Source organism: Sphaeramia orbicularis, chromosome 1, assembly GCF_902148855.1.
Source record: "Sphaeramia orbicularis chromosome 1, fSphaOr1.1, whole genome shotgun sequence".
In the NCBI taxonomy this organism is placed as follows: domain Eukaryota; kingdom Metazoa; phylum Chordata; class Actinopteri; order Kurtiformes; family Apogonidae; genus Sphaeramia; species Sphaeramia orbicularis.
The window spans coordinates 52,297,637-52,314,616 of record NC_043957.1 but is presented as its reverse complement, the minus strand read 5'-3'; the positions used below and the strand labels follow the sequence as shown (position 1 = coordinate 52,314,616).

Genomic DNA, 16,980 nt, shown 5'->3' with positions numbered 1-16,980 from the left:
TGCGCATGCTCCACGTCTTCTTTGTTTTTACGAAAGCATTACAACGCCACACACAGGCCTGGCATTTGCCCTACATCGTTTTCAGTGGTTTCAGGTGGACGCAGATATTTCCTGAAACGACTCCATGTTTACGCGCCGCTTTTTTGAAAACGTCAAAGAAAAACATCAGATAGGAAAGGATGCGGTTTCGTGTGGACATGGCCTGAATGTGCACATACTTGTTCCAAATGAAGTGGTCGGGTAGTTAAGAGGACAATAATGGACACTTTTAGTCAAATCTAGACCAGCGGTTCCCAACATACTCCTAAAACTCCAGGACTGCTTTACTGACAACACTAAATTATGTTCACATGGACTATAAATGTGATATTCTAAATGCTTCTGTTTACATATGACTCTGTTATCACTGTTAGCATAACAGTGATAACAGTCGTAGAAGTTGGCAGGTGTTTTATTTAGATAAGTGTTATCTGTTGATCAGTGACTAAAAGTTTCAGTTATCTAAAAGGTTCAGTGAGGTCAACTCTTTAACTACACATTTAGCTAACTCAATTACTTTAGCCAACTGTCTCAGCTGTTTAGTCATATCTTTAGCTAAAGATTTTAACAATGCTATGTTGACTTTAACCCGTAAAGACCCAAACAGCCACCAGCGACCAAAACCATCTACTGATCTAAAATGTCTAGTAACGTCTGACCTACCAAACCTATTAATATATTGAAATAAGTGGCGTAAAATACAGTTTGTCATCTTTTCATGGTCATCAGATATGACCCATTTGGACGATCAGAGGCTCTGTAGTGAATGTAGAAACACCATCATCTTCTACAACATTGATTCACCAGTAAAACCCATGGAGTTGGATTAATGACAGTGGATGGACACACTGGGTTTATGTTCTGTTAATGACAGATTTTGCTGAAAAACTCACTTTTCTTCAGTTTTCTCTATTTTTGATGTAAAAACCCTCAACTTCAGTCTGAGCTTTTATGAACCTCTACGTGATTAGTGAATTTAATATAGGAAAATAACTGCTTTACACTGAAAAAATGCAAAATGTATGAGATAATATTATAATAAAAGGTGATAAATTATTTAAGAAGGTTAAATATAGAGGAAAATTTTATTTGGAAACTGCCACAAAAGTAGCACTGGGTCTTGATGGGTTAAACTAGCACTGAAACTATGTTTAGATTGGAACATTTCACCTCTGTATCCATACCTTTAACCATTTCATCAAGCTAGTTAACTCTTCCAAACACTCATTTAACCATTTTAGTATGCATATAGCACTCACTTTGTATTTACCTAATTTTATAAATTAATTTAGTCCCGTTTCAACTTTGTCATACATTTAGCTTAGCATTTATTAGCATATACCTGCTACATTTAACTAGCTATAAAAAGTTCTTTTACTAGCATGTTACATATCGCTAATTGATCATCACCTTTAGCTTTTTAAGTGCGTGATTCATTTGCTAACCATTTTGTTAGCTTGCTATTTCAACTACAGTAGTCTGTTTCATACTTTTTAATCATGTGTCCATTAAATTTGGCCAGCCTCATCCAACATGTATATATTACATTTTATTAATTGTTTCAACTGTTCGTACAGATTTTCAGCTGACCATTTTATTTATGATGCCTAAATATTTTCATTTGTTCATTTCACCCCGTTTGACATTTAGCAAGTACATTTAATTCTTGTAAACTGGAATATTTCAGTTTCAGCTCCTAAACCTTTAGCTACCATTTCAGTGTTAGCTCCATCACCATTTTTTTTAACCAGTTTCAGTATTTATCTGTTACATTTAGCATGCTAAGATCAGATTTAGCTAATTTATCATTTCCTTAGTCCTTTTTTTCCCCCCAACCGTTGTATCTCTAGTTTGTTTTCTGTTACATTCATATTTTTTTTTACATTTTGCTGTGCTACATAAAGCACTAATACATTACATTTAGCAAATTGTTTCATTTCGCAAGCTCCGTAAACCATTCGAACTAGATTTAGATTGAAGGATTTTATCTTTTACTTTAGCCTGTTTACCTTTAGTCAAATGTTGCACTATGTTGGCTCCTTCACCATACCATTTCTTTCAACTACCTGGAAAAATCGAGCTCCTTGTGCATTATTTTCATTTCTCAAACCACATTTATAAGTGGCCCCTGGTTGGGATTCACTGGTCTGGAGAACCCAACAGACACTTTGTTTAAAGCATACTGAGACATTAACCCTCCTTTGGGACGATCAGGTATTCAGACACCAAAGAGTCAGAAGTAAAACAGAGAAACCATTATTTAAACTGTATCTTTAACTTTCTGTCTAAAAGAAATGTTTTAGAGCACTTACTTGCTGTTGTAGGCTTTAGTTTTAAATATTTCTCATGTAAGTAAATCTCATGTAGCCCAGTGGTTATGATGTTTTGCTTTGACAGTTTGAGCTTTGTTATGTGGTCCAAGCTCTGAACAGTTCCATAATCTCTGTATGTTAATGTAACTAGAGTTTCATGGTTGCCATTCTTTTGTGTTTTTTAAAAATAACTGACTGGTCAGTTTATTAATGGCGGTTGTTGTTTACACTCGTCCATTTTTCTACAGGTTTAATTTGTTAAAACAGTGTCACAGTCAAACATAAAACTACACTTTTTTTCCCCTGTCTTTAACTGCATTATTAAAGCGCTCGATATAAAACCCTTTTTCTATTTATGATCGGTTGAAACGGAATATTCAGGTTACATTCAATTTATATTTGTTTGTGCAATAAATAATGAATGTAGAACCCCATGTTATGTCTGTGTTTGGTGTCTGAGGAACAAACCTTGAAGGTGAATATAGAGTAAACGTTTATCTGAAGTTTCAGCGCTCTCTGCAGGACAGTAATGGAGTAGCAGTATTTTCTCACAATCACTTTTTAATGAAACAATTTTAAAAAAGTCTGTCGTTTTTTTATGTTTCTCAGTCCGACATCAGCAGCATCTCATCTGCTTTTTCGTCATTTAAATCATCCGCATCATCTTCATCATCATCATCACCGAGGTCTTCTTCAGGCTCCTCTTTCTCCGCCTCTTCTTTCCTCATTTCCAGACCTTTGTTGGACACTTTTCGTAGCTTAATATTTGGAAGTTTCTTTAGATCGCCGGTCCACTCCCTGACAAAACAGACATTTACAGAGATTGTTTTTCAAAAAGAACATTCATGAATTCTGTCTCACAGACACCCATTAGTGAATCCTATGTTTCATTTGTAGATCAGGTAATGTCATCATCACATGAAGGCGACCGAGTCAGACGGACACAGAGGAACGAATTCTAAACCATCACGAGTAAATGAGTGAAAAATGTGGTTTGAAACTAAGACAGCTCATATTGATGAATTCATGATAAACAGAATTCCCTACGTTTGAGTTTGTTGTTTTTGGTTTGGTTTGTTTGTTTAACACTCTAGCATCAAAACTATTGGTTGAATTCATACCAAATTGGGTTTATAGATTGCCAGTGACCCAGAATAGATCTGATTACAGTTTGGAAAAAGTAGGTCAAAGTTCAATTTTTTTATGAATTTTTAGACACAACCCCCCCCCCCCCCCCCCCCCCCCCATTTACTTATAACAGGCAAAATTTCAAATGTCTGTAGCAGCAAAACTATTGGTTGAATTCATACCAAATTCAGTTTATAGATTGCCAGTGATCCAGAAAACATTTGATTACATTTTGGGAAAAGTAGGTCAAAGTTAAATTTTCTTATGAATTTTTAAAAATTATTTTTTATTCTCTCATTTACTTATAATGGGCAAAATTTCAAATATCTATAAAAACATCAATTTTGTTTCAATTTACTTCAAACTTGGCACATATATAGAGGCGACTGATATGCTGACATCAGCACATGCATAGACATGATGACATCAGCTGGATTGATGCCAAAATAAATTACAATACGTGCGAGGGGCGGGGTTTGTTGTGCCTAGCACCACTTGTTAATATAATAATCCATACGAGCTCTGAAAAAATGTAACAGTTCACCCCTGAAAACGACGAGAAAAACAGACATACATTTTAAAAAATACTGAAATTATCATTGTTAAAAGAAGATTAATCATTCATTCCTTATCTTAAGAACACTGCAGCCCAATCTGAAATCTAAAAATCCTCTGCAGTTTAACCCTTTCATGCATAGTGGTCACTGCAGTGGACAGTTATTCTACAGCTGTTCTTTTGTGTATTCATTAATTTGCTGTTTTAGTTCCATATCAGCCACAATGGACACTTATGCATCCTCCTATACACTGCAATTCACACCATTATTGTAAATTTGCTGTTCTTTATAAACCTGATCTGCAGTGATATGTTTAAGTGTAAAAAAAATTTGCTTGATATTGTTATTAGACTGTAATGAACAGCTTTTTTTTTTTTTTTTTTTTTTTAACAAAAAGGTGTTTTGTTTTTGTTTTTTTTTGTTTTTGTTGCATATTATCTCCATGATGTGAGTATTAACTAGTATTAGAGTATGTTAAAATGTGACAAAACATCAGATTAGCTGCATTAAAAATGTTTTCACACAGTATATTAGTAAATACATGTTTTTTTGCTTCAAAAATTAAACACATTGTTTCCAGCTAAGTGGACATTTTTGCAACTCCATGAAAAATAGGTTCATGAATGTTTTTTTTTCCAATTGCATTGTTTTTTAATGCCTAAAGAGGAATAAAAACACTCAGGAAAAAAAAAATCTTGATTAAAGTTCTCATAATTCATGCATGAAAGGGTTAATCACAACTCAGATCATCACATGACTTAGATAATGATTTCACTTGTATAATTTCAATTGATAAACAGAATAGTTCTGTGAATACTGCCCAATGGCAATTCAGTGCAAATTAATACTTCATGCAACCTGTGAAACAACTAATTAAATGCAAATGGGGAAAAATAACACACTGTATCCTCGCTGTTTGACACTGATGAGATAGAACACATGGTCCAGAAGAGAAAAAAAGGTAAATAAGTTTAATATGACATTTAAACACTATTTGTTTGTTTGTTTGTTTTTTTATATAACTGGTGGTATAAATGGTTCAGGCTTAATTATGAACCTGAACATTAAAACCTTTATTATGAACGACCTCTGCAGTACAGCCTGTAATACCACCACAGCCCACCAGAGAGCATCAACCCACACTTTGGAAATTTCTCCATTTCTCACTTTCATGAACACGATGTCAAGTCACATGAGACAAATTATAAATACACAGATTATAGAGAAACCTACATTCACATGAGGTGCTCCACTCACCTGAATGTTTTTAGATGTTTTGTGTTAATGATGTCTGGCATTTCTGTCAACAAGACAAACAGCATTATTAAAAAAAAAAAAAAAAAGCTGTGCTTCTGTTCGTGTTTTTTCACAGTAGAAGGACAGGACTCACCGAATCCGATGCCCTCATACTCGGCTCGTTCTCGTTCAATCGTCTGTTTAATAACAGACTCTCTGGCGCCATGGAGACGACCCTGCCGACCTTTTATCCCATTCATTAACTCAATCTGCTCCAGTTCAGAATCAAATCTTTGGAGATACCTAACACAAACAAAAAAAAACCAGACAATTCTATGACAAAAAATAAAACTATCATACCAGTATCCAAAATACTTTAACTATAATCTGCACATGTGGTGATAGAACAAACCGCTTTTATCCAACTACTGCTACATTCCTCTATTGGGCCTGTTTTTAACACATCAATTGATTTTACTCCAAATCATTGTGGGCTATATTGTCAATTTATTTATTATTTTAACAATCTATTCTGTAGTTTAATTGAGCACCTACAGCTTCATGCCAAACTGTATTAATATAATACAAGTGAAATGTTTTCATTATTTTGAATAATGTAAATAATGACCCAAACTGAAAAGACCACCTGCTTCTTTTAGAAATTGAGGACTGATTTTATGCAGCCTTACAATAACTGGTATTAAACCCAATAAAGCATAAAGAGCATGTATGACCTTTCAATGATGTCACAAGCATCTTTTTTCGTGTATGTCGTCTTCGTTGGATCCAACTGTGCCTGAAACCACAGCAGCTTCTCACCTGTATCGAGTAGATAAAGTAAGAAAGTTTAACGAAGGTTTATTTTTTACATCTGATAATGTTCAACATTCAATAATAGATTTACCGATGTTACTAAGACGAGTGGCTTTTTCAGTCTTCTGTCTGCAGGATCAGAGAAAACACGGTTATAACCTATAACAGTTGTTTTTTTTGTTTTTTGTTTTTCTACACAAAATACTATTCATATTGTTTCGGCCCATTATTTCAAACTAGATCTTTCAAACATTTTGAGGTCACATAAAATACTAAGCTAATACTAAATATGGGGAAGACTTAACTTTTACACTGATTTATCATGCATCATTATTAGTAAGAACAAGAGGAACAGTTACAGCACAAACACCAGAGCTGTAGACCTTAGTACAGTGTTTTTGAACCTTGGGGTCGGGTAGAGGTGGGTAATCCCAGCTCCATAGAGTAAAAGTCCTGCCATGAATTGGTTCTACCTGTTCACTTAACACAGGTGATTCCACTAATTATCCCTTCATCTACCTGGACGAGGAGTTGTGCTCATCCAAATGGGCTGGTTCAGTGAGTGGTTGGAACAAATACATGGCAGGACTTTTACTCTATGGAGCTGGGATTACCCACCTCTGGGGTCGGGACCCCACGTGGGGTCGCCTGAAATTTCTAGTAATTGATAAAAATAAAAACACTTACTAATAAAAATATATGGTGAGTTGAGAGAGACAATCACAATCCACAAAAGACATGACAAACTGTGAGTCTGAAACCGAAGCACTGTGGTACTGTTTATCTGTCAAATGTTCATTGTGGTCGGTTTCAAATGCTGCAGCTCTTTCATAATTCATAGTTTGAGTTCTTGTTTGTTCAGTATTTATTGTCAGCCTTGTAAATCCAAGCTGGACTGACTGTACATATCCTGACCAAGGAAAATAAAATTCTCACTTTGTGCAGTAATCTACACCTGGCTTTTCTGCCTCCGTCTATAATAATATACATTCTATAGACCAGGGGTGGGCAATCCTGGTCCTCGAGGGCCGGTATCCTGCATGTTTTTTTTTTTAATTGTTTCCCTCTTCCAACACACCTGGTTCACATGATGAGCCTATCATCAAGCTCTGCAGAAGCCTGATAACGACCTTCAGGTGTGTTGGAAGAGGGAAAACCTCTAAAAGATGCAGGATACCAGCCCTTGAGGACCAGGACTGGACACCCCTGATATAGACTAAATGTTGTCTAAAATGAACATTTATTTACAACATACCATAGCAAACTATTACATGATCAAAAACAAATTAATTTTAATTCAAAAAATATCTTTTTGTCTGTTTTGAATGTCTGGGGTCGCCAGGAATTTGTGATGTTAAAATGGGGTGACCAGCCAAAAAAGGTAAGGAACCACTGAAGTACAGGCTACTATTATAATACATGGTTCTATAAAAAATTCTGTTCTATTATTTATATAATAAATTCTGTTGGGTTTCTGTAAATTGCCTTAGAGTCTGGTTTTGACCAGCTCTATATATAAAGTGTCATGAGATAACTTTTTGTGATTTGGCGCTATATAAATAAAATTTGATTGATTGGTTTTCCCCTGTAAGTCGCTTTGGAAAAAAGCGTCTGCCAAATGCATAAACATAAATGGTGATAAATCACTTAAGGAAGTTTAAATGTCGAAAAAATAATAATTTGGAAGTTGTCACAAAAGTGTTTCTAGGTCTATATATGGGTTAAAGAGTGTTACTTCGTTTTGGGCTTTGAAAATGTATCGTCACTCAATGCTAACGTCATCCTGTTATTATATTCGTCTCATTTAACGCATTCCCCTTCCACCTGTGTCACCGGTTTGACTGCATTCCTCGGTGTGTTTCAGTTTTCCACACACCTTTCTTTCTTTTTCAGTCGTATTTCTTCTCGGGCCAGGTACGCAGCCTTCCTGCTGTACGGATGCACCACTTTCTCCGCTGCTTTTCCTTTCGTTATTTTCGGCTAAAGAAAAACACACAAAACTTGATCATCTCCTTTTAAATGTCACGTACACGGTGGAAAACTAGTAACATTTCCACTGTCAGACATATGTGAGTAAAAACAGCTGCACATTATTCTTACCATGCTGACACGCGTGTCTATATCTGCGGTGTTTACAACTAGACCGGAAGTCGGCCTGTCCGTCATGGAATTCTGTCCCCCCTGTGCTGAGACTTTAAAGTACAGTTCCTGATGCCAACACGGAAAATCATTTTAAACATTAGACTAAAACTTAGGTAACCACAAAAACAGATATAACAAAAAAAAAAAAAAAAAAAAAGATGACTGAAGTATTTAGACCCTTTACTATTATCAAAGTAAAAAAAAAAAAAAATGCTCACTACAACTAGAAGTGCATAAAATAAATAAATAAATAAATAAATAAATAATCAGTGTTATCAGCTTTAAAGCAGGAGAGGGCATTTTGTGTTATAAATTGTTATGGTGTTACAGTATGCACACACACACACACACACACACACACACACACACACACACAAAGAAGAAGATATATCCTCCTGAGACCCAGCAATGCATGTTTGTCCTCTGTCATTGACAAGAGTTTTACAACTTTATTAAAAAAAATAATAAAAAATGCTGTCCACTGCAAAGGACACTCCATAATTTTTTTTTTTTTTTTTTAAATTATCTGAAAACTGTTGAATCATGCTGTTTCTAATCAAGTCAAATATTTAATGTAAAAAAAAAAAAAAAAAAAAAAAAAATAATAATAATAATAATAATAATAATAATAAAATAAAAAACAAAAAAATTGCCCAAACTTTTCCTTTTCTGAGTCTCAGGAGGATATACAGTAGAATTAATCTATAAAATGAAATGAAATTAGAAAACAGTACACTGTAAAACACTGACAGATGCGTTCCTCACAGGTACAGGTGTCTGCTCTGCTGTTTCTTCAGTTAGGATTTGAAATAGGCTCTTGAAAGCAGTGTGATTCAAAGAAAGAATGTAATTAAAGTAGGGATTATTATTTCCATATGATGCCAAAGGAAGTGTTTGTTTTGTTTCTTCTTGTTTCTTGATTTAATTTTTCAATCTGACTATACATGACATGATGTAGAATAGATCACAACGTACCTGAATGATGTTACAACTCAGCTTTTAATATGAAAGTTTTTTTCTGTGAAGAATTTGGAGACAGTTAAGGTAAAAACACAGTACATATACAGTTTGTTGTTGTTCACTGAGTTTAAATCTTTAAGTTGTCCTTTGTCATGTTTGTATTTGATAGGCTGTTTATGCAACTCAGAATTTAAACTTACTTTAATCAGCAGCTTTGTCCATTGCATCCACTGTAATGTTGTTAAAATGTTCTTCATGGCGCTGAAACAGTTTTATTCTCTAAAAGACAAAGTTATCTATTCAAATTTAAATGTTTCCTGTTATTGAATCACATAACCACCAAAGGTTTCAGGTTTCAGGTTTCAGCATGAGCAAGTGCATCTATCAGTTTTGTCAGTTTCCATTGCGCTGCTTTTAACACCATTTACACTGACTATAACATTCAAGGGAATAACCTGATCTTAACACTATTGTTTTTATAGTTGTTGTTTTTCTGTTTTCTTGTAGTATTTCTTGTGTGTATATTTGGTGTTGCTCTGGTATTGGAACCTCATTTTCCTGAGGGTTTTGCCCAAAGGATCAATAAAATTCAATCGAATCGAATCAAATAGAATACAATAGAATAGAATACAATAGAATAGAATAGAATAGTCTTTATTGTCATTGTCCAATACAGACAACGAAATTGAAAGTGCAAACCTCTAAAGTGCATTAAAAAACATAAATAAATAATATAAAAACAACACACACCAACTGAACCAACAAGTATAAGAACATTATAAAAAAAGACTGTCAGACTAAAATTATTTGTGTACTGAGTTCAGTACACAAATAGTGTTAGCATAAAAACTGTTCCTGAGTCTGTTTGTTTCTGTTTTTAACACTCTGTACCGCCTGCCTGATGGCAGCAGTTTGAACAGGTGATGACCAGGGTGAGAGGGGTCTCTAATTATTTTCTGTGCCTTCCTGAGGCAACGAGAGCTGTGCAGTTCACTGAGGGAAGGCAGAGGACAGCTGATGATTTTCTGGGCCGTGGTGACGACCCTCTGGAGAGCTTTCTTGTCTGCTGTTGTGCAGCTGGCAAACCAAACACATATGCAGTATGACAAGATGCTCTCAATGGAGCAGCAGTAGAAGACCACCAGCAGTCTCTGCGGCATGTTGTTCCTCCTGAGGACCCTCAGGAAGTGCAGCCTCTGCTGAGCCTCCTTCACAGTGACGGCTGTGTTTGTGCTCCAGCTCAGGTCGCCCTTGATGTGCACCCCCAGGGAGTGAACATCAGAGACTCTCTCCACCAAGTCCCCACAGATGAACAGTGGCTGAACGTCCGTCTTTTTCTTTCTGTAGTCCACCACGATCTCCTTTGTTTTGGTTGTACTGATGATGAGGTTGTACTGTTGACACCACACAGACAGTCGCTCCACCTCATCTCTGTATGCAGTCTCATCCCCCTCAGAGATGAGCCCCACCACAGTGGTGTCGTCTGCAGATTTTATTCTGCTGTTACTGTGGTGAAGGGGAGCAGTCCTGAGTGTAGAGGGTGAACAGCAGTGGACTCAGCACACAGCCCTGGGGGGAGCCAGTGCTGAGACTGATGGCTGTGGAAAGGTGGGGGCCTACTTTCACCCTCTGGGGGTGGTCAGTCAGGAAGTCCAAAATCCATAGGCAGGTGGAGTGAGACGCTCCCAGGTCTGACAGTTTAGTTCCCAGTCTGCTGGGGAGGATGGGGTTAAAAGCAGAGCTAAAGTCCACAAAGAGCAGCCAGGTGCAGCTACTTTTCTGCTCCAGATGTGACAGAGCAGAGTGAAGCACTGTCACCACAGCATCCTCTGTGGACCTATTAGCTCGGTAAGCAAACTGGTGGGGGCCAAACCTGGGGGGAAGGCAGGAACTGATGTGGGCCCGGACCAGTTTTTCAAAGCACTTCATGGCTATGGATGTGAGGGCCACCGGGCGATAATCATTCAGTCCGCTGATGGTGCTCCTCTTGGGGATGGGGACGATAGTGGAGGACTTCCAGCAGGGAGGAACCGTGGCCTGGGTCAGGGACCGGTTAAAAATAGTGGTGAGGACCCCTGCCAGCTGGTCTGCACGGTCCTTCAGCACCTGACCTGAGATGCCGTCAGGACCTGCGGCCTTCCTCGGATTCACAGCCCTCAGCACCCGCCTCACCAGCAGCTCCTCCGATGTCAGGACGTGGCTGCTGTGGGCCGCTAATCTAATCTAATCTAATCTAATCTAATCTAATCTAATATGTGACTTTTCAGTTAAATATACTCAGTGCCAATGAAAATGCAACACTTGAATGTGTTTTATTGTTCCTGAGCTGCATCAGTGTGTTTAAGTTTCACCTGTATAAAATAATCCCAGACAATTTCTTAACAACCTGAGACAAGTTGAGCTATTGTCACGCTTGAATGAACTTGTCTGCATTCATAAGACTTGTTTTTCTCATTGCTCAGCAATGAACTGCTCAACTTCAGGAACTGTGGTCAGTTAAGGAGTGGTCATGTTCTGTATATAAAGGCAAGCTGAAAAGCACCAAAATCATTTGCAATAACTCAGCGATGCCTAGACTGACACGTGACCACAGATGCCATGCTATGGGGCTCCTGGAGGCCGGAATCTTTGCTCGGCAGGTGGCGCGCCGTTTTGGATGCAGTGTGTCCACCATAGTCAGGATGCAACAGAGGCATGAAGAGACTGGCTCAACTGCAGACAGACCTCGTCCAGACCAGAGCACGTGTGACCACGCCACAGCAGGATCACTACATTGAGCTGCAGCACCCCAAAACTTTTGGTTTTGGGGGTCCTTGAGTTTCTTTCTTTATCCTTTTTTTTTGTCAACAAATTTGGATGTGATTTTTTTCATTTTTACTGTATAGAAATGGCCTATGATTAATTCCAAAGAGCTTATGGAATAAAAATCCTCATTGATTTAAAAAAACATAAGAATCTTCAAGTGTTGCGTTTTCATTGGCACTGAGTATATATCATTAACTATCCAATAATTGAACAGCCATTGTCATTAGCCAAAGTATCTGGTTTTAATGGGTGAATCAAACTTGCAGAAGTGAGAAATTGCATTCAACCTGGAGTATTTCAATATACTGATGATGAGCGGTTCAACAGTTATTAAACATTTTTGATCAGTAGGTCCTGTTGGCAATTTGTTTAGGTCTTGGAGGGTTAACGGACTATTGATGGGTTCATGGCTCTGAATGAGGTGTTATTGACAGTACTGGTGTAATGAACTGGAACGTCAGTGCACTGTTGGTATCGAAGTGCATTTGTGTTGCTATACTTCTCTTTTCTGTGACAGGAAGGTTTCAACATATTTGCAAAAAGAAGGCAACAGACAGAAAAAAAACACTTTCAAGGACAAAACAATACATAAAGTATTTCCTGTTTCATCTGAATATCCCCACTCCTGTCTGTCACAGTTTGCGATATGAAAACCAGAATGAAAGTTTCAAAGCTGCGAACAGTAAAAAGAATTTTAACCCATAAAGCTCCAAACAGCCACCAGCAACCAAAGGCATCAACTGATCTAAAGTGTTTTATACCTGTTGATCCACTAACTCTACCAATACATGTAAATAATTGGTGTAAAGTACTGTTTATTACCTTTTCATGGACATCACATATGACCCATTTGGATGTCCAGAGTCTCCATAGTTACTGTGGAAACACCGTCATCTTCTACAACATTGATTCACCAGTAAAACCTGTGGAGCTGGATCAATGACAGCGAATAGAGATACTTGTTTTATATTCAGTTAATGAGGTATTTTGACGGAAAATTTACTTTTTCTTCAGTTTTCTCTGTTTTTGTTACAAAAACCCTCAACTTTAATCTGAGCTTTTATGAACATCTACATCACAGGTGTCAAACATGCAGCCCGGGGGCCAAATCCAGCCCACCAAAGAGTCCAGTCCGGCCCTTGGGATGAAGTTATGAAATGCAAAAATTATGCTGAAGATATTATTGATCATTTTAGTTCAGGTTCCACATTCAGACCAATTCAATCTCAAGTGGGCAGGATTCAGTCAAATACTATCATAATAATCTAGAAATACTCACATCTCCAAATTTTTCTCTGTAAATGTAAATATTTTCATGTATTTACACTAAAACAAAGCATAATTTCATAAAAAATGCGAATAACCTGAACAAATATGAACAACCTGAAATGTTTTATGAGAAGTAAGTACAATTTTAACAATATTCCACCTGATATTCAATGTTTTGGGTATTTGTAGACCTGCTGTGATCTGTAAGTCATAATGTACATGTGAAAATGATAAACTGAAGCATAATATTGTTAAAATTACACAGATTTTTTGAGTTTGTTCATATTATTCACATTGTTTGAAAGGATAGTTTGTAGATGTAAACATTTTCATTGTTTAATTTTACTTATTCTAATACATAGAGAAAAGTTTGGAGTTGACATTATTTATGTAGTATTATGTTATTATTTTACTGGTTTGGCCCTCTTCAGATCAAATTTAGCTGAATTTGGCCCCTGAACTAAAATGAGTTTGACACCCCGGATCTACATGATTAGTGAAATAAATACAGGAAAATACATGATTTTCACAGAAAAAAAGCAAAATATAGATGATGATACTAGAAAAGCACTCGGAGAGCACAGACTTCCACCAAGGCAGATCAGTCCCCCCCCAATCACCACCAAAATTTAATCATTTGTTCCTTGTGCCAGTATCAACATTTCCTGAAATTTTTATCCAAATCCATCCATAACTTTTTCAGTTATCTTGCACACGGACAGACAGACAGACAGACAAACAAACCAACGTCAGCAAGAACATAACCTCCTTGGCGGAGGTAATTATGATAAGCAGTGTTGGGAAAGTTACTTTTAAAATGTAACTTTTGCTCGTTACTTGTTACTTCTTTAACCCTTTCATGCACAAAGGTCACTACAGTGGACAGCTATTCTACAGCTGTCCTCTTGTACATTCATGGGTTTTATTGTTTTAGTTCCATATCAGCCAACACAGTGGACACTTACACATCATCCCATGTAGTGCATTTCATACCGTTACTGTAACTATGCTATTCTTGATAAACCTGATCTGCAGTGACATGTTTTAGTGTAAATCAACAAACAAAACTTTTTTTTTTTTGCATATTATCTCCATGAAATGAATAATAACTAGTATTACAGTATGTTAAAATGTGGGAAAACGTGATTAGCAGTATTAAAAATGTTTTTATTGCATACTTTTCCATATCACTTTCTGATATTAGGTTTTAAATACATGTTTCTTTGCTTGAAAAATTAAATGCATGGGGTCCGGCTGAGTGGACAGTTTTGTAACTCCTTAAAAAAAAAACAACTAAATCGCATGTTTTTTTCATGCCTAAAGAGCAATAAAAACACACAAATATTATGACCAAGGTTCTCATAATTGCATGAAAGGGTTAAAAAGTAATCTGTTACTTTACTTAGTTACCCTTTATGGAAAGTACCGTTTTACATTACTTGTTACTTTCATGTTGCTGGACTTTGGGCAGAACCACACATCTGTTCCTAAATGTGTAGGGCTACATAAAGTTCTACTATGGCGGACAAAACAGGTATTTCTTTTGTGCTCTTTGTTATAAAAAATGCCACAAACAGAGCACTTGACAAGAAAACACTGGACTACTATAGGCTTCAACACCACCACTAAGAACTACCAAACAATATGAAATAACACAGACTCCATACATGTTTGAACACAAAATACATATCACATCTTATCATTTTTTGTCCATTTCTTGTTTAGTTACCTAGTGAAAGGAGGTGAAATGAGAGCCTGTGACTATTGTACATGCGTAGCTGTTTCATTACCGGATGTTTACATTGAAAAGAATGCGTTTGCACATGCCCGATGGTTTGGAGCATACGCATAATTCTTAGGGCATAAAAAAAAATTGTATGTGACACTTACCAAATCTGTCCCTAAGAAAAGTAACGTTCTCCCGAAGTGAAAGAGGAAACATGTGTCATTACCAAATTTTCAGTAGCAACATGTTACACTACTTTTTACTCAAAAAAAGTAGTTCAGTTTCTGTAACACATTACTTTTGAAGTCGTTACACACAACACTGATGATAAGTGGTGATAAATCACTTAAAGAAAGGTTAAATAGAGAGGAAAAATCATTTGAGAACTGTCACAAAAGTACCACTGGGTCTTTACGGGTTAAAAAAGGGATGTGAATGGACTCCTGGATATTCACAAGTACAGGGTGTCCCATAAGTCTCCATACATAGGAGACATAATACATTCCATACATATATGGTTCTAACATGTATTTTTTTATGTTTCTTCTTTATAGTTCTTCAGCAGTGGAGGACACACACTGAAATGTGTTCCAGACAAAATGGCAGTCATATAAAGCATATTATATAAATAAAAATGGTTTGTGTCAAGAAACGTTTATTTTTCCTATGTGTGGAGACTTATGGGACACCCTGTACAATCGATCATGCTGGATGAGCTGGTTCCTGAAACCCTGACACATCATCAGATAAGACATTAGACAAGAAGGATTCATTAGAAAAATGTAAGATGTGAATCAAAACACAACACACAACGCTGAATCATACATCCAAATACTTCAGTTCCTCTGAGTTTATGACCACACCTTTTCCCAATACACAGTGACCTCCCAGCTTATTTTTCCTCTTTAACCTGTACGATAAACTGTTGTAACATTAGCAGTTTAACCGGTTGTATATTCCAGATATATCTGATTCAGTACTGACAAATTAAAAGAAACATTTCACCTACCCGCGTCACTCTTCCTAGAACGAGTGATAAGATTGTGAAATAAGATGAATTTCACCTGAGGGAAATTCCACTGTCCTCCAGCTTCAAGTCAAATTAAAGTAGAAATAATGCAGGGGCTTTATTTAAGGAATTGTTACCGTCATAAATAGAAATATAGTAAGTCAAGTGAAAATAGCTGTGTATATCATAAATAATCTATCATATATATAAGAGCCCAAATATCTACCACCAACCAAAACCATCTACTGTTGTAAACTGTTTAATACCTGTTGATCCATTAATCCTATCAGTACATGTAAATAATTGGTGTAAAATACAGTTTGTCATCTTTTCATGGTCATCAGATATGACCCATTTGAATGTTCGGAGGCTCAGTAGTTACCGTGGAAACACTGTCATCTTTTACAACATAGATTCACCAGTAAAACCCATGGAGTTGGATTAATGACAGAGGATGGAGACACTTGTTGTATATATATATATACATATATATATATATATATATATATATATATATATATATATATATATATATATATATATATATATATATATATATATATGTTTAATAATAAATGAATAAAAAAGTTACAAAATAATTAATAACATGAAAAAATGAAGTTAAAAGGAATGGAATAAGCAATAAAATGAACAAAAACCGTCAAAGCAATCAATGAAATTACCAAAATGAACAAATATAATAAGCAACAAGAACAAAACAAGCCACAAACTGAACAAAACTGAAGAAAAAAATAAGGTCATGTATTTTGATCAATGACAGTGGATGGAGACACTTGTTGTATATATATATATATATATATATATATATATATATATATATATATATATAATAAATGAATAAAAAAGTTACAAAATAATTAATAATGTGAAAAAATGAAGTAAAAAGGAATGGAATAAGCAATAAAATGAACAAAAACAGTCAAAGTAATAAATGAAATTACCAAAAATGAACAAATATAATAA

At 36.0% G+C, this 16,980-nt stretch overlaps 1 protein-coding gene and 1 long non-coding RNA gene across 3 annotated transcripts; one reads left to right on the top strand and one right to left on the bottom strand.

Annotated features, from left to right (window-relative positions):
* Positions 1-1,784: 1,784 nt before the first annotated feature.
* tma16 (translation machinery associated 16 homolog) lies at positions 1,785-8,271 on the bottom strand. 2 transcript variants are annotated; one of them, XM_030141182.1, is made up of 7 exons: positions 8,186-8,271; positions 7,962-8,065; positions 6,177-6,214; positions 6,007-6,091; positions 5,427-5,575; positions 5,294-5,336; positions 1,785-3,149 (listed from the first exon to the last, which is right to left on the bottom strand). In XM_030141182.1, exons 1-7 carry the CDS (start codon positions 8,249-8,251, stop codon positions 2,957-2,959), a joined length of 678 nt encoding a protein of 225 aa, XP_029997042.1. In that variant the 5' UTR covers positions 8,252-8,271; the 3' UTR covers positions 1,785-2,956. The 2 variants fall into 2 exon arrangements, with proteins under 2 accessions (XP_029997042.1, XP_029997036.1); XM_030141176.1 differs by having other exon boundaries at positions 7,962-8,066; positions 8,178-8,232.
* On the top strand, positions 3,887-5,361 carry LOC115424095 (uncharacterized). The gene is made up of 2 exons (XR_003936048.1): positions 3,887-4,156; positions 4,765-5,361. It is a non-coding gene; the product is annotated as an uncharacterized LOC115424095 (long non-coding RNA).
* Positions 8,272-16,980: the final 8,709 nt, after the last annotated feature.

Coding starts and splice junctions, on each gene's coding strand:
- tma16 (XM_030141182.1), bottom strand. CDS start 8,251: ATGACGGACAGGCCGACTTCCGGTCTAGTTGTAAACACCGCAGATATA. Junction 8,066..8,185: donor TAGACACGCGTGTCAGCATG/GTAAGAATAATG, acceptor GTTTTTCTTTAG/CCGAAAATAACGAAAGGAAA. Junction 6,092..6,176: donor CACTCGTCTTAGTAACATCG/GTAAATCTATTA, acceptor TACTCGATACAG/GTGAGAAGCTGCTGTGGTTT.